We start from the raw sequence: 19020 nt of genomic DNA on the forward strand, positions 1-19020 counted from the left end.
GGACAAGGGAACATTGATGAAAATGAAGTTTCTGTGTGGTTAGGAAAGGGGTTGAGAGCTTGATTTTTTTTTTTTTCTCTCTCTCTCTCTCTCTCCCTCTCTCTCTCACAATCATGAGCAAGTCGAATAATTTGCCTGTTTGAAGTAGTGAGTGCATATAGGCTGAATGGATTTAAAAAAGGTATGACAGCTGGTATAGGTGACATGTCCTCCTGCAATGAGTCCTTGACTCTCTCTCAGGCTCTAATAATAATAATAATTCACTGGCAGATCCTAAAGGAAATTGATTGATTCAGACAGAGAGGCATGTGGTGAGATTTATGCAGATCATGTTATACTGTTAAATTCATCCAGTACAAATCTTCAGGGCTCCCTAACTAAACTGAATAACTGCTGTAATAAGTTTGGTATAAAAATCAGCAATAAAATAATAAAAACTATGAGAATTGGCAGGCACGCTGAAAACAGAGCTGCATAATCCTTAATGGAAAACCTATAGAATAAGTAAAACTTTTCAGCAGTTCACTCATAGTTTTGAAGATGGCAAATTAAATATTGCAATAGATAATAGAATTAGCAAAACTGGTTATGATAAGGGAATCAACTGAAGAAATTAATATGGAATAAGAGAGAAATTAGTCAAAACACTAAACTAGCTGTATAGATGCCAGTTTTACTTTATGGATCTGAGAGCTTGGTTAAAAATAAAACACTTTATCAAAGACTAGAAATCACTGTGAGAGTTGAGAAAAATTAGGGAAGTGAACAGTGGGATCAGTGGCAGTATCATATTTAAAATGGAGATATTAGAAAGAATGTGATGTTGTTACCATTCAGGAGTTTATGAGGCAGAACTAATCTCGGGTGGTGTGGTCACTTAAACTAAATGGAGGAGGAAAGGAAAAGTTAGCAAAACAGGTGCTTTATTGTCAGGATGGCAAGGGAAAAACCCAGTCGAAAAACAATATATGTGGATTGATGTAGTTGTGAAGAAGCTTAGAAGACCAAAATATAAGATCTGATAATATTGAAGTTCTTACAGATACTAGATTAGTTTGGAAGAAAATTGTCAGTAGTAATTTATTAACGATGTTAATTTTTCTTATAGTATTACCATAATATTCTGTACATCCTCTGGAGATACAAATCAGGAATTTGATGATGTTGATACCAGAGATCTGATATTTGTAATTTTAGTGGTATTTATATCAGCTATCCACACCCACCAAAGGTGAGTTAACTGTTCTCATATTGAAGTGGCAGTATTTTTCATCCCTCAAAACATACGAACCGCCCATAAGAACAAATGCAATGAACAGATGTAATACGCTGGCCTCAGCCTGAGTTGCTTCAACCATAAATCCAAATAAACGTAAACTCACACTCGCCCCTCCCCCGCTATATCTCCCCCCCCCAAAAAAAACCTATTGTAGTTTCCCCTGACGACACACTTCTGAAATCTCACTGAACAATACTCAAGACACCTGACTCCCAAATCCATTCAAATACAGACCATCTGCCTTATGTAAATTCTTTCTTCCATCAAATTCACTCCACACATCCACAAACTCCACCTCTGAACTGTATGTATGTATGTGCGTACACGTGCACAAAATTTTTCCTTTTCCTTTCTGCATTTCTAATTTACAGTCAATTTTTGAACATACTACAAAAACAAATTATACAACAAATCATACTCATCTCTTATTTCATTGAGGAATTTCTCCAGTGCCTCCACACCAATATTATTGTAACCCATTCCAACTTCAATATTATCATATTGGAGGTTTAATGTAATATTTACAACACTAGGAAAAGATTAAAAACTAATTTTAATGCTTCCAATATTTTGTGTCAGTCACTGAGATCTTCAGGGTTACAAATAACTCTTATACACGTAGGTGACTCTAAGTGATGCATCCTCTATGGGCTTTTGTAGGTGGCCTAGGATGTAAAGTGGGACCACTGACAGTTGTTTCTCAAATTTTGGGAAGTTTTATGCTTTTGTATTTTTTAAGTTGATTTCTGAGTGCTGCTGCAGTTTCTAAAAACAGTCTTTCCTTTATAAATTTACTATAGTGGAACATGGTGGTTTTCTTCCAGGATATCCTGTAGGTTGTATCCAATACATGGTCTGCAAGACCAGGTTGACCAGAGTTGGGATTGCAGATGTACAATTTGTGTTCTTCTAAATGGATAGCTGCTGATCTGCCTGTCTGTCCGAAGTAAGCTAACTTGCAGGAACAGGATACTTTATAAACTCCAGGCACTGAGAGAGGAGGGAGCTGATCTTTGTTAGAGCAATAAGGGTAGCAAGTTTCTGGTGGGACTTAAAAGCTGTGTGGAGATTGTACTTTTTTAAAGACCTGGCTATTTTTTCTGATGTGCCACGGATGTAGGGGATGGTGATGACATTTCTGAAATCCTTCTGAAGCAATGGCTGAGGAATGGGGGAGGAACTGATTATTTTTTTAATTCTGTAATCATTGTAGCCATTGGAAAGAAAGGTGTTGTGTATCTGATTGAGTTCAGTTGAAAGGGCAGTTTCACTGGAACAAAGATTGTGGGCTATATTGGTAAGAATTTTAATAATGCTATATTGCTGAGAGGGGTGTTGGTGGGAAAATTTGTAAATCTGCCTGTGTGAGTGGGTTTTCTATATACAGTAAAGGAAAGGTTACCATTAGGAAGGTATTTAACTAACGTGTCTAACAGTTGTAAACTATTGTTATTTTCCTTTTCCATCGTAAACTGGATTCTTGGATGTAGACTATTGTGCTGACTGAGGAAAGAGTCTAATGTGTCTGGGCCATGAGGCCAAATAGAGAACACATCATCTACGTATCTTAGCCAGGTAGGAGGTTTTAGGGGGGGGCTGAATCTATTCCTTGTTTTTTAAAATTTTCCATTAATTTTGTTCTCCCAAGAAAAATAACAAGAATTGATAGCAAAGGAAAAGAGATCTAAGATATCAGAAGGAAGAATGTTGTATTTTCAATCAAGGTTTTAACATGGGTAGAGTTTTTTTTATATACAGGGTGGCCATAAATTAACTTTCCCTCTTTGGAGGTATCTGTAGCTAAAACTAATAAACGGAATGAGACCACATTTTATATTGAGACTTTCGAAGGCATGGGGAGATAAATTCTGCGAAAAAAAGTTTTAGTACCAAAAGTCTCCAACAGGGGATATTTTGGCGCTGGTGGAGCCAAAAGCAGTCAAATATTTGCAGTAAACGCAGGTAAAAAGGATTATGCAAATTTTACTGCGCGTACGTGACAGCAGTGCCACCAATTCCACTTAAAAAGGGATTGGGAACGTTCAGGCAGTTACTCGAATGACTGACGAATTGTGCTCAATATGTGGCCTACCCTCAGCATGCTTTACTTGTTAAGTTGTTTTACCTTAAACAGTGCAATGCCGTAGTGGCCCTTCAGGAATTTAGAAGGCTTTGTAACCTGCATACAGGTCCTATGTCAGCTGTAGCACTGAGAGCTATGATTAAGAAGTTTGAAGAAACTGGATCACTAGGAGTTAGACCTGGTAGAGGATGGAAAGCAGTGCAAGAGGAGACAGTAACAGACATTGCTACTGCGATGTTTGACGAAACAGTGACCAGTGCTGATCCAAGCACTCATGCCATAGCTCGCAAACTTGATATGGCTTATGGTACAGTTCCCAACTTGCATGTCTTGAAAGAGAATATAAAATGGGCTGTTATGAACATCCAATCCAACTCCTTACGCTCAGCTGTATAGCATGTCACACACCAGATGCAATTTGTTGTATACAAGAAAGATCAGCACATTGAAAATCGTGTATGTGGTCCAGGGGACCCTGATTCTGATGAATAAAACATTATTTCCTGTGAGTTCAATCACTATATTGATTTCTGTGTGTCTCGCAAGTTGTTGTTTTAGTTTAATTATTATTATTATTAGCATTGTAATGCGCCACATTTCCAGCTGGAATGAGTGAGGCGGCTGTCGCTTACACTGTCGAAATGTTATTATTCCATTTTATCTGCCTTTAATGTAATTACCCACTTGTTTTCGACTCAGCCAGCACCAAAATTTCCCCTATCGGCGATTTTTGCTACTAAATCTTTTTTTCGTGGAAATCATCTCTCCATGCCTTCAAAAGTCTCAATATTAAATTTGATCTCATTCTGTTTATTGGCTTTAGCTACAGATTCCTCCAAAAAGGGAAAGTTATTTTATGGCCACCCTTTAGGATGCAAGTCCAGGGAGGAGTTGCATTGTAACTTTCTAAGAAATATTTTATCTAGTTGATTTTTATAAGCATAAATATATATTAAGCAAAAGTTGACTTAATGTGAATTACATACTGAATTTTCTAACCAGTTAAAGAAACCTCAGGGCAGATTTGATTTCTTTCTAGGGCCTTCAGCCTGTATGCCAATGTTCGACCTTGCCGTTCCCTAGAAGGTGTAGAAACTCTTTATAAGGATGTCAATGTAGTTACAATAAGAGAAAATACTGAAGGTGAATACAGTGGAATTGAACATGAAGTAAGAAATATTTGTAAAATATGAGTGGCCTTTTTTTTTTTTTTTGAAATTTGAAATAATTATTGTTAAATCATTGTTGAACCTCTATGAAGTCAAAAGACTCACAGTGGACGTTCTTAACTACCATAATGGTTATGTAACTGGGAGGGAAAAGAAAATGTTCAACAGGGACAAACAGACTATAGATCTAAGTATAAGAAAAAAAGAAAAAGCCAGGTTGGTAATTTCTGTCTCTACACAAATGCCAGGAGCATCAAGAAAACATATGGGTTGAGTTTGTTGCTTTATTGAATATGTTATAGCCTAAGATTATTGGCACTAGTGAAACCTGGCTATCAGAGTGAGATGTGACTTGGATTGAATATAGAGGGTGTAGTATTTTTAGGAATGATAGAAGAGGATGAAAAGTACCTAATCATGTCAAATTACTTGAGTCTAAGTAGGGTAGAAACACATGAAAGCGATAATAGTACTAATGTACCTCATAGCAGCCAGATTTGAGGCTATCTGATGTCTAGTAGAGGCTAACAGGATGAAATATATGGAGTTTTGCTACAGACTTCACGATTCAGTTTGCTGGGGATGATGAAATGCATATCCAATTGCCCTTATGTGTACTAAAGTAATCATTATGGATAACTTAAATTATCCACACATTGTTTGGATAGAAATCTCATGATAAGAATGAAGAAGAATTTATTGAGTTATTGTGAGACAACTTTCTTAAGCAGCATGTGAAAGAAGGAACTTGAGGTCAAAGAGTGTTAGAATTGATAGTATCAGAATAGGTCTCAGTTAAGAATGTGACTATTTTAGCACCAGTTGGTAAATGTTCATGTGATAATTAATATGCCCTACTTTCCTGGGAAGTAGCTAACTATATATCTGTTCCAATTAGAACAGATTACATGACCAACTCAGGAGAATACCATTTTTGATCATGTGGTATTGGTTACTGAATGGGAAGGATATCAGCAATGTATGGGAATCTTTAAAAGAGTGGTTAAATGGGAAAAGTATTGGAATGTATCCCTAGATTTTGAAAAGAACAAATAGGATGGGAGTAAAATGGATGTGAAATCTTATTAAGCAAGAGAATCATAAGAAGATGATGTGGAAGGAATATTGTGAGAATAAGAGTGAGAGGAGTTATGAAATATATAAAGAGCAGAAAAGTTATGAGTATTTTGCAGAACGCTGAATCTGAGTATGAAAAAAATTGGCCATTAGGCTAAAGGCAATCCAAAAGAATTGTACTGTTCCTCCACAAGTAAAAGAAAGAATGAATGTGAAAGAACAACTTTCACATTCATTCAGATGGTATTCTTGTGACAGAAGCTGATGAGATTTTTCATTTAATGAGTGCTCACTTTGCTAACATCTGTCAATTAGGTTTATGTAACATAGCTGTTGCATAACCTGGATAAGAATTAGGCAATAGGACCAAATGGGATATTAACAAGTATGTTAAAGGAATGTTCAGTTGAATTGGCAAAGCCTTTGACATGTGCCTTCACCACCACTCGAGGCTTTGGAGTGGTGGTGAAGATTTAAGAGAAGTTGGTACGAACTTTCATACAGAAATGGGTTGAAAGACATGCTATATTCTGCAAGGAACGGTTTGGGTTTACTAAAGGGAGGTCATGCTTTAGCAATTGTTCATATTTTATAAAATGTTGTGGCTGAGTTAGATAAAGGTGGAATGGGTGCACTATGATATGGTTGGATTTTGCTAAGGCATTTGATAATATACCACATGAAAGACTGTTGCATAAACTGGAAAATATGGGTTTGGAATATAAACTCTTGACTTGAATAAATGGATGGTTGACAGGTATCAAAAAGTGGTATACACTGGGTGTGAATCTGCCAGATTTAAGGTAACCAGTGGTGGTGGTTAGCATATTGGAAGTATCCAGGATACCTCACATTTGGATACATTTACTTATAAAGAAGCAACTTGAGGACAAAGAGTGTTAGTCCTTTCTTTCAATGTTACATGGTGATCAGTATTCCTTTTGGTAAATTATGGAGATTACAAACATGTTAAGAATAATTACTTTAATTTCCTGGTGTTTCGACCTTCATATGAAGGTCATCATCTGGAGTACACACACATGTATACAAAGGCAAGCTATATTACATTTCAAATGGTATGCCAAAGTGACAATCATTTGATCAACTATATTTTATTTGCCTGGCCTCTAGTGAGGAGGGGGGGGAACCTACATCAAAGCTATATCCTGTTTATAACATCGTCAGAGAACAAATTCATTTTAATACTTTTAATACAGCAATATTGGTGGCCTAATTGTTAATTTAGCATAAGTTTTTGTTATAGTAAGGTTAAGATCCTAGATTACTATAGTCCTAATTATAATTTATAATGAAAGATTGTGGTTAGAACATGTGCCATCCATATTCTTGGGATTTTTAGACCATCATTATTGTTAAGATTAGGATGGTTGATATGAATTTCACAGGCCTCTTTAAATTTGTGCTTGACCACATTTTAGTGTGATGTAATGAACAGGTGCCGTTCTAATCAATTCTAAAGTATTCAAGGCATGAGCAGAAAAGTCATTTACCATAGTAATTAAAATTGATGTGTCATTTATGCTCTATTTTTCGGATAGGAATTGTGCTTCTGTTTCATCTATATAAATCAAATTACAGGTGCACTGAATATGGTATACTCCAGAGTGGGCCAGTGGAAGAAGTGGATCCTTCAAGGAGTTGAATAAGTTCTTTAATTTTAAAGGAGGTTTACAGGTAGCATTAGGCTGTATTTCTGTAATATTCTGTGTATTTTATCTGATATCCCCTTTAATGTATGGAATGGCTATAGTTTTAAAGTAATCTAGTTTATTACTTCTTGCAAAGAATTATGTTGATGTATTTTTGCTATAGCTATTTTTTTTAGGGAGATATTGCTAATAACTTTTAATTCATGCTTAAGTGCTTGCTCGTTGAAGCAAATTTTTATAAGGCCTGTTTTTTAGCGTGTTAATGACACCAAGTTTTTGTGTTGGGTGGTGATAAGAGTTGTTGTATATATATTGGCCAGTATGTGTAGGCTTATGGTAAACAGTGACAGTAGACTCACAAACTTCACTTCCACTCTTTTTTTTTTTTTTTTTTTTCTTCCAATGATTCTTCCACATATTTCCTCATTTGGGTTCAAGGCTACATTGTGATTAGTCAGTGAATTTAGCAAAAGTGGTGATTTTTATCTGTTTTATTGTGTTTTTCCTTTAGAAAATTAGTGTTTTTTAGTATATTAGATTTTTGTGTTTTTAATGTGTATAGTGTTTTATAACATATTTTTATTAAGATATTGTAGTATTAAATATAGTTTAAAAGGCACCAAAGACGCACAAGAAATGTAACGCTAAGAACAGCAAAGTCGAGAGCAAGAGGGCTTGTCTCCCCCCCCACACACACCACCACCACTAAGGAGGATAGTGAAGATATTGAGGAGGTTATTAGAACTGAATTAACCCCCAAAATTGCAAAGTTAAAGCAGATTATTAAACAGATGATGCAAGAATTAGAAAATCAATCAGTTATAATGAACATCAGAAGGAAAAGAAAATTTTACCTTCGTCAGGTTTATATTTATCAGTTGTTTTGGGGAAGTATGGATGGCCAGTGTCCATCTCTTTCTTTGGTAAAATATTCAATACCTCTGATTTGTCATGGTCAGTTTGCAAGTTTAATGTACTTTCAGTGTTTCTGCAACAAAATTTTGATATCATTGATATTCTGGCGAAACCTGTGACAGTTCCATTGTAGAAGTTTTCCTATTTTTTTGGCTTTATGGTTTTGTCTGGTTTGTGGGGTTTAAGGGCTTACTTTTTTCTGGTTTATATTTATTAATTGTTTTTGGAAGTATGTATGACCAGTCTCCATCTCTTCCTCTGGTAAAATATTCAGTAACATCTGATGTTTCAGCATCAGTTCGCAAGTTTAATTTACTTTTAGTGGAACTGAAGTATCCATATTTTTCTGTGTGTGTGTGTATGTATGTTGGGGGTATCTTTGCCATAATTTTTTGGCAAGTGCGTTCTCATCGAATGGAAGCATTTTTGGAGTTGTCTCTGGAGTAAGACCATAAGTCATGCAATTGATGTGCTCATCAGAGAAGTACTTGTGATTATAAAGTTAACGTATGGTGCAATTATGAGATGGTGGAATAGACGTGAGTTTGAAAGGCTTTTGACATTTTCTTAATTGTTACCTTCTCGGTGTACGAGGATCTCAGAGCAGGTGTGGTGGTGGCTAACTTGCTTTTTGCATCCTGATATATGTTTTGTTTTGTTCTGTTTTAATTTTTTTTGTATTTCTTTTTCATCCACTTCTGACATGCACGAGACTAATCTGGTTGATCTCCCTGACAGTTGATGCATTTAGCATTTTTTTTTTTGCAGAACAAGATTTGTTATCATGCTCTTTAGTACCACATCAGGCAGTTTTGGCATACCCATATTTCTCACATTTAAAGCATCTTAGTGGATAAGGGATGTACACTGTAACAGGACAGTTGAGATACTGTTCTTTTACGGATGTTGGAAGCTTAGGTGTATCAAAAGTAAGGATGATGTTTCTAGTTGGAACAAGGTGGCCATCCCTACTTATCAAGATGTGCCTCACACCTGTCACTTCCTGATCTTTAAGCTCTGAACATATATCCTCATCAGGAATATCAAGGAGATCCAATTCTGATATCACTCCTCTACAAGAATTGAGTGCTTTATGAGGTGTTACTGTGATTGGTATTCCCCATTGATGTTGCTCCCAGTAATTTCTCAGAATGTTGCTGAGAAATTATCGATGTTTCCACAAGGATATCACCAGAATGTAATTTCTTAACAGTTTTGGGAGGGCGTGCCAGTCCTAAACCCTTTTGAATAAAAAAGGATGGCATTTTCCCTATTGGCTTTTCATTTGTTTTTTTTATGAATGATAAAAAAACACTGGTACATTTATGCTAGTTTCATATGTTTTTTGTTTCTTACTTCTGTTATCAAATGCTGCATCTATGGTATCAGTACTTACTTGAGAATTTGGTATGATCCCTGAAACATTTGAGGATGAAGAATTCATGCTCAAGGAGTTTTTGGTTTGGTTCCAGAGCTCCCCACCTATCATGGAGCTGCACATAGATGCTCACTGACTGGCAAACAATGACTGCATTCAGGAGTGGAATGCCAGGGGTACCCACGTTATACCAGCACAACAGCAAGCCTTAGATCCTGACCCTGGAACTTGGGGTGAAAGATTACCCTAGCAGGCAAGCCCACTTGCCAATTTATGCTGGCTGGGTCATCCAGGACTGCCAAAGTAGTGCAACACTACCAGGATCCCCCTTTCCGGATAACCATGGGTCGCACCACACAGCAAACTTGGCGGCAGGGTGTTGGATCCCAGTGATGGTGATTTGCAAGAAAGGATATTAAAAAGACAGAAGTAGAGCAAAGAGGAAGAATGAAAAGGGCCACTACCATCACTGGGGGTTCCTTCCACCATAAACAGGTGTCCCACCAGGAGGACCTAGTATAAGAACATCAATTAAAAGTGGAATAATTAAATATAAATTAGGCTTAAATGCTAATAGAACTGATCTTGCAGATTAAATTTAATGGAAATAATAAAATGAAATGTTGGTTTAATGATTCCACTAGTTCAGTCTCTGATAGAGACATTATCAAAGATAGTGTAAGACTAGTGTTCATGCAGGCAACACAAGGAAAGTGAAAATGTTTAGATTTAAAGCCTTAAGTACTAGAAAGGATGTTCTCAGCAAATTCCAAAATTGAAACCATAATTTGTAGATTTCAAATTATGGTTTCATTTACATCTTTTGCAATTTCATATATCCATACTTGCTTTTTAAAAGTAAACAGATTCTGAGAAAAAGACATTAACTTGCTATTATGAAGTACTATAGCTAGTGCTTTTTTGTAGTGCTGGTACTTATTCTTTGCTAACAGGAAAAATTGAAAATTAAAAGGATATGAAAAGAAAATGAAAATATTGTTTACTGATTTTTACTCCATAATGTGATAGTTTTTGGAATAAGAACAGGAAGTTAGATATATAACACAGTTTGTTAAGAATAAATTTATTTTACAAGTATATAAAAAAAAAAAAAGTAAAATGTATATGAAAATTTTAATAAAAATTTCATATAGCAAATCTCTTAACAGTAGATTTAGTGAAAAATACATATTTCATTAACTAGCTAAGCATATTGCTTATTATAGGAGGCTTGAAGTGGCTTGAAAAAGTTCCATGTTTGGTCTCTAGAGCAGGGTTTCCAGACTATGTAAAAAATAAATTAAAATACAAAAAATATATAAAATTGATAAATATAAAAAATATCCTTAGCCTACCCATGGTACAAAATGTACTGTAGATTTGCAAATAATCTTTTGTGAGTGGTAGCAACATAAAAATAGATGAATACATAAGAAATCAGTTAGAAAAATTGAAGATGGAAACTTAAACTTATGTGAAATAATTTTTTTAGCTAGAATTTTGTTCATGTTCTTCCCAATCTATCACCATTTTATGAAAAACCTCTTCAGCATTAATCATATGACAACCCTTTACCAACTCGTTTGTCTCATTCATATCACCCTCTTCCTCCTATCCATTAGACTCTGCAAATTGCATCACCTCAACCTTTCTTCATATTTAACATTCCTGAGATCAAGAACTATTTTGGTCAATCACCTCTTGACCCTCTCCAACATTCCTTCATCCTTTTAAAAACCAAGTGACCAAATATGTGCGCACAGTGGTCCATATGTGGCCTAATCAGAGCCGTATACAATGGAACCAGAATCTCCTTACTTCTACAAGTCAGTGTCCTATGCATCATTGCCAGAATTCATTGTGTTGTCCTCACAATTTTGGCAGTATGTCCTCTAAATTTTAGATCCTTATCCATCCTCACTTCAAGATCTCTTATTTTCTCAACCTCCAACAATATATCCCTGCCAAGAGTAAATTCTACATCCCATCTTTGTTTTCCATATTTTAAAATGTCCGCGTGGTTAGCCTAGTGGCTATGTTCTTCGCAACCATATGCCTGGGGAAGGAGTGTCCTAGGTTCGATTCCCATCGACAACATGAGGAGCTTAAGGATCTTCCTCAGCCATAGCCGATCTTCCTCAGCCATAGCCAAGTTAGCCGGTCTTGGGCGTGGACAGCAGGGTTTTTCCCACCAGTTTATCTGGAGTTTTTCATCCTGCAAGCAGGCAAACCAGCCCCATGAACACACACACACACACACACAGATCAACAGTCATAAATACTAACCACCCATGAGGGGACTCAACTCGCCCCAGTAGGGACGGGGGAGAAATTGGGAGGAAACTCCATACGAATAAATAAATATTTTAAAACCTTACATTTCACAACATTGAACTGGTGTCCCCGCTCCTGTGCCCATTCACTCAGTATATTCAAGTCTTCTTGTAAGGCCACAACATCTGTTCTACTCCTCATAATTTGTCCCAACTTTGCATCATCTTCAAGCAACTGTATATCCCTCATTCAAATCTTCCCCAATGTCATTAACATGCAGGTTAAACAGCAGTTACCCTAAATTGCTGTTTAACTACCCTAAAACGGACTCTTGAGGACATCACTAGTGACTTTCCTCTTTTGGGGTATTGCTCTCCCATACACAACTTGTTGATACCTTTCAGACACCCAATCTCCAATCCAGTGCACTAGTCTAACATCCAACCCCATCCACGCTAATTTGACTATCAGCATACCATGCAGTAATCTATCAAAAGCCTTTGCAAAGTCTAATTATACTGCTGGGTATTCATCTCCTACATCCAACGCTGCTGTTGCCTGGATTCCTGATTATCCTGCCTATCTTTGTATCATCAGCAAACAGCTGTGTCTTTTGTTAAATTCTTCCCAATTCCATTAATGTAAAGATTAAATAACAATAAACCCAGACACCGATCCCTGGGATATACCACTTTTTATCTTAAATCCTGCACCCTCCCTCCCTCCCATACTACACTTTTTGATATCTGTCACTTAGCCATTAATTTATCCCGTTTATAGTTTATAACCCATTCCCAAATCATGCAACTTATGTAACAGCCTTTCACTCTATCCTGCCAAAAATCTTAGCAAAGTACAAAAGTATTATGTTGTATTCATTCTCCTTATCTAACTGAATGGTAACATTATTATAAAATGTGAGCTTGTTGGTCAAACCTGACTTCCCTTATTAAACCCCCTGCTGTTCAAAGTATAAATTCTTTGTCAATCCATTTCTGTATGAGCTCTTACCATTCTTTCTAAAATCATTACTACCACTCTGCAAATACTGATAGGTCTAACTTTAGACCTATCAGTATTTGCAACCGCTCTAACACTTACTCATATGCTAGTTTCTTCATTCGCTGTAGAAGTAGCACTGAGCTCCATGTTGCATACACCAGGTTGATAGTTCTTAGCAAAATGGGCTCATTAGTTGTATAGTTTCTTCTACCCCTAGTATTATTATTACAACCTACATGGAGTCAGCAGACTCATCGTGGGAGGTTAATTCAACTGACAACATATGTATAATAACATATTCTCATAATGCATACCATTCACTGACAATTCTCTATGTAAAAAATCTACTCCTCACATTCCTCTTTGCCACACTATTACATAACTTCCAGGAATGGCCTCTGGTTCTTTCCTTCACACGTTCTACTCTTTTTATAATCCTCTGTGGATTATGACTTAAACATCTCTATATCAGCTCTTTACCTCTTATCCACCAAACTCTGCAGTCCACATTTCTTCAACCTCATCTCTGGACCCTCTCCAATGTTTTCTGCATCCTTATTCCTACATGTTAGAGTATTTCTTATCATAGCAATACTACGATGTGCAGTTTTTGCAGCACCACGTGCAATATGCCTTCTAAACTTCAGTCTACTGTCAACCATCACTCTCAAATCTCATCTGCTTCCTTCAGTACAGCACCATCAGTATAGTACTAAGCCTTGTATTTCTGCCATCCAAAATGCAACATCTTGCACTTAATACTAAAACTATAACTCCACTCCTCTGTGAAAGTCCATTCAAATCTTCCCTGAAGGGAATTAACATTAGCATTGCTATTTATAATTCCCCTCCCCAACTTTGCTAAACAGCACGGGCCCATGAGCAGAAACCTTGGGACATGCTACTGGTTACTCTCCTTTTTTGAGACAATGCTCCACACACACACGACTTGTTGGTATCATTCAGAGAGCCAATCTCCAATCCATCTAACCAATATATACTATCTGTTCCCATCCTCTGCAGCTCGTACACCAACTTATCATGTGATAATCTATCAAATGCTTTTGATAAGTTATCACATAATCACTGTATATGAGTCTCCCTTATTTAACACACTCGTTACCCTATCATAAAATGCAAGCAAATTGCTAAAACAGGACCTACCCTTTATAAATGCATGTTGACCATTATAAAGAATGCCATGTCCATCAACTCAATCTTGTATTCTATTCCTAACCAATCTCTCCAACTTGTTGACCACAACTGCAGTTATACAGACTGGTCTATAATTGGAAACTTCTATCCTAGAACCATGCTGGTGGAGTGGTATTATTTTGCCTTCTTTCCATTCCGTCGAAATGTTGTGCACATTCCTTAAGAATACATGATGCTATATCATCCATTCCTACAACCTTATTAACATCTAACTCGATCAACATCTGATATACCTCAGATTCTTTTACTTCCAATTCTCCTAATACTTGCCTCTCTTCTATATATTGCATTGCATAATTTACACCAGTATGATATGCACTGATAAAGTGTATATCATACTTGTGCTCGTTCTGTAATTCCACTATATCTTTTGCAATTGTTATTTTGCTGCCATGACATGACCAGTGTCAGCATGCGATAATTATTCTTTCTCTTGCTTGCTATATATAGCAGAAAAATTCCATTGAATTAACTTTGGATTGACCAGCCAATCCCCTTTCATACTGCACCTTTTCTTTCTTTTGCTATGCTTGTCACCTTCCTAGCTTGCATTTTATACTCTTCATGCATTCAATCACCACCAACTGTCTTGTACCTGCTCCATGGCAACTTCTCTTCCAACACACCTCGATATGTGTAATAAGTCAATAAGTGAGGTCTATTAGACCTCAATAAAGGTCAAAACCAGTCTGTGTAGTGACTCTTCCCATAATGCATAGCATTATTCATAACCACAAGGATATGTGCTTTGCATTATGGAATACTAAGGCAAGTGATATGATGTTATTCCAGTTTACTTACACTTGAATAAAGGATTAAACCAAGTACATAATTTCTTGGTATCTTTAATTTATAGCATGACATGGTCTGCAAGTCCCAACTTGCCATGTTGATAGTGTCAAATGCATTAATGTTCTCTTAGATAGATGTCAACATATCTTCTTGGCTGTCCATAGTAAGCCATGTCACAAGTATAGGGCACTTCATATACTTCTCAAACCATTGGTTTGTCTGTGCTATGTTAATTATATGTTTGTTATTTGGTTACATGGTCCAGACACATTAAATGCATTTTTAGTGCATTTAAATACCCAACATCCTAAAATCTGCTTCACAATGGAAAAGGAATCTAATAACTCTATGCCCTTCCATACACGTCACATACCTTCCAAATTGTTCATTATCTTTGCAGTTTATAGAAAACCTACACATACTGGAAGATATTTACATAAACAATCCACCAACATCCAGCACAGCAGTATGGTATTTTAAAAATATTAACACACAGAGCCATCTGTTCCAGTAATGCTGCTTACTGCTGTACTCCACTTACTTTTGCACACTTTTTTAGCCAATGGCTGTAATCTCTAGAAAATACTAAATGCCACTCCCTCATATCCCCTCTCTTCCCTAATGAACAAGATCACAGCAAAATTTCTACTATCTCATGCATTCAGTGTACATTTGAAAAGATATCCGGAGTGCTTAATAAATATCAACTCCACACCACATTTAAGTCGTATATCAAATTGGCAACCCTCATCTGTGTTAACCTGGGGACAAACCTCCTTTATCACATCCAGGCATATATGAAGTGTCCTGTACTTGTGACCTGGCTTCTTATGGACAGATGGGAAGATCTGTTGACATCTACTCAGGAGAACAAAAGAAATACATCCAGCACCATTTTTATTGCAAATTGGGATTAGCAGACCATATCTTCGACTAACTTATCCCTTTGCTCAGAATCACATGAAAGAAAACAAAATTGCAGAAGTCAATACAAGTCAGAAAGAATGTTTTTGGAGTCATCAGCAGCTTTAAAATATTCCCCAAACTTTAATAAGTTTGGCCGTATCAATTTACCAGAAATCTGGGAGACAGTCATTTTAAGATCAAATTAATACTTGTTTAATTTTGGGAACAATTTTAAATTGTTCCCACAATTAAATTATTGTTGCTGTTTTTCTGACAAACTGTTTCTACTCTGATGATGCTAAATATAAAACCAGTGAAATATCAGCAAATAAGAAAATAAATACTATTTATTTATTTATTATTTTCTTGTCAGGAGTTAAAACAGTTGCATAAAAAAACTCAACATAAACTACCAACCCAAGCCTTCCTATCTGTATAATTGTTATTATACTGGAAGCAGCTTGTAATTCTACATTTTGGAAGTTGCTCTGTAACTTCCACATCATTCATAATGTAGAAGAGAGGTTAGTTTGATAGATTTAAAAAAAAGAAGCAACCTCTACATTTGAGTCACCAAATCACTTCAGCCTTTCCATCAACTTTAAGAGCCATAACTGAAAGAGGAAATTATCCTCCCAAACTCTTTTTAATGGTGATGAAATGGGACTTTTCTGGAAGAGAATGCCAAGCGCACATTTATATTGTGCAAACAAAAATGAGCACCAGGATTCAAAGCTGCAAAAGACTGCTCTGTATATTTGTATTTATTGAAATATGAAAGGCAACAACACATTAATGTGTTGTTGCCTTTAATTCTAATTGCTCTACGTCTCCCTTTTGAATGGTGGAGAAATTGCTCCTACATGTATAATATATATATATTTAATATTATCTTATAGACATTTAATATTATCTAATAGGCATATATTTAATGTCTGCAAAAACCCATTGATTTATCAAATCAACTAGTTTTGATGAATTTGTATAATTTATGTAGATATACATAGTATTATTTTGTGTGCACTTATTAATATGGAGCTTTGATTTCATTAAGTGATCAAGTCAGGCATTTATAGAATGCTGGACTCGTTGTCAGGCATTTTATTTTCCATTTTATGTTTAGATAGTTCCTGGTGTTGTACAAAGCATTAAGTTGATTACTGAAAAAGCTTCCAGGCGAGTAGCAGAATTTGCCTTTGACTATGCAAAGATGACAAACAGAAGTATGGTAACTGCTGTTCATAAAGCTAACATTATGTAAGTTATACATACTCTGATTTTTTTTTCTCATCTAGTTACAGTAAGACCCCATTTAATGCTACCCCGATTAATGCTGATTCGATATAATGCAGTTTTTTCCAAACCCTAAAAAAACTCTAAATATTCCATGATTCGATATAACACGGTTTTACTTGAAGCCTAAAAAAAATGCTAAATTTATGCTGATTCAATTTATCACTATATTTCCCTTGATTTGTATATATCATACAGTTATTCCCAAACCAATCATTGAAAGGTGAAGATTCATCATAGCGCTGTAATTCCCCTAAACCCTAAATCTATGTTTGTCCCATGCATTTGTTTTCCCTGTATATCGTGTAGTTGTTCATTGGCAGTGAAACAGTATCCATGCTATCAGTATGATTTGGGGGTGCTGTGTAAAGTGTTATATTCTGTAATCATCAATATTATTGAAAGGAAATCAACAAAAATTCTATTTGTTCATTAAAAATGAATCTTTACTTCATTTTTTAAATTATTCAAAATGGGTGAGTGTGAAGATGATAAAACAAAATTTTGATACGAAAAAGCATCTTGCTCGACGTTAAAATGCAGGTGCTGAGGCGATTAGAAAAAGATAAACATAAAGTTGGCATTGGAGCTGCTTTAAATTTGTCTACTTCTACTGTACAAATGATTTTTAAAAAAGGACAAAATTAAGTGTTCAGCAACCACAACATCATCTCTAACAAAGGTAATCCTATTCAGAAGCAATGTTTTAGAGGAAATGGAGAAACATCTTTACATTTGGATTGATGATGAAACCGAATGCGACATGCCATTAACCTCCCTACCGGCTGAGGTGGATGAAATATCCACCCACCATAGCATTCTGCATGGATCAAAACTTCATCGGCATTGTTCCTTTCATCATGCCATTGCCTCCCTCCGCCGTTAATCCCTTTACGGCTATTTAAAGCCATTCGTGGATTAACTGTTAGTGCCTGACTAACAGTTTCTGTCACCTGTCTTTACACACACTGTTTTACTTGGAATTTTCTTTACTGTCCTAAAATATTTGACTTTTTTTGCCTCTAAAATGATTTATTGTGTTTCTTCGCAAAATTTGAAACGAATTTCACATGTGCAAAAATAATTAATCCTGAAATGACCATCGATCAGCCTTTGCAATGAATCTATTTAGTAGTAGCAAATTCTGCTGTATTTTAAATTTATTCTTCAAATCACTGCAACGGAACAGTTGCACTGGTTGTTCCAATATAGAAACAACTTTTTTCGCGAATTTTCAGATGTTTGCATTGAACATATTATGTCACGTATTTATATTTTCAAATAATATTTATTGAAATAAATATGACCTTTTGCTTTCTTTCCTAGCAAAATACCGTTATATGGATTATCACATTTCAGTTCTAGAAACGATTTTTTTTTGTTTTATGAACAACAAACGATGTTATACTGCATAACTCGGTTTCCGATTGTGAATTTTTTTAGTATCGAGAATTTATATCCAATGATGTTTTAGCATGGATTTCTAGCCTTTTTTTTTTTTTTTTTTTGTAGGATGCACATTATTATAATATCCAATGCGTAACCACCGTAGATATGTTGAAAATATAATATGAAGGATATCATATACAGAATAATTCAACATTTATACATTTATGCTCATTTTGAATATTTGCTAATGCTTACCCCCTCCCCATCCTTATCCTCTCCTGGAATTCAATTACATAACCACTCTAAATTTCTACAGGTTAGAAAACGTTTCTAGACAGTATTCAAAATCTATTACTACTTTTACCGTTTAGACAAAAGAAATAAGGCAATAAGATTGTTGTACCCTGAAGCTTCTAATTCTGCACTATTTCTTTGCAATCTAAAACCAGCTGTTCTACTGTTTGCTGAAATGATTTGAAATTTTAGAAATACTATGCTATATTTTCACCACATAAAATTGTTTATATGCATACCACACAAAAGAAAGTTCAGTAGTATTATTTTAGTTTCTTTTTATT

At 35.7% G+C, this 19020-nt stretch overlaps 1 protein-coding gene across 1 annotated transcript in view; it reads left to right on the forward strand.

Annotated features, from left to right (window-relative positions):
• Window positions 1-19020, forward strand: part of Idh3a (isocitrate dehydrogenase [NAD] subunit alpha, mitochondrial) — a 187401-nt gene that overhangs the window by 58170 nt on the left and 110211 nt on the right. Inside the window, exons 4-5 of the mRNA XM_090403633.1 lie at window positions 4402-4531; window positions 16884-17017. Of these exons, the coding sequence (XP_090259759.1) occupies window positions 4402-4531; window positions 16884-17017 (264 nt within the window). The remainder of the gene's footprint in view (window positions 1-4401; window positions 4532-16883; window positions 17018-19020) is intronic.

The sequence above is a fragment of the Typopeltis vanoorti genome, chromosome 14, assembly GCF_054136105.1.
Source record: "Typopeltis vanoorti isolate ZY-2024b chromosome 14, IOZ_Tvanoo_1.0, whole genome shotgun sequence".
Lineage (NCBI taxonomy): Eukaryota > Metazoa > Arthropoda > Arachnida > Uropygi > Thelyphonidae > Typopeltis > Typopeltis vanoorti.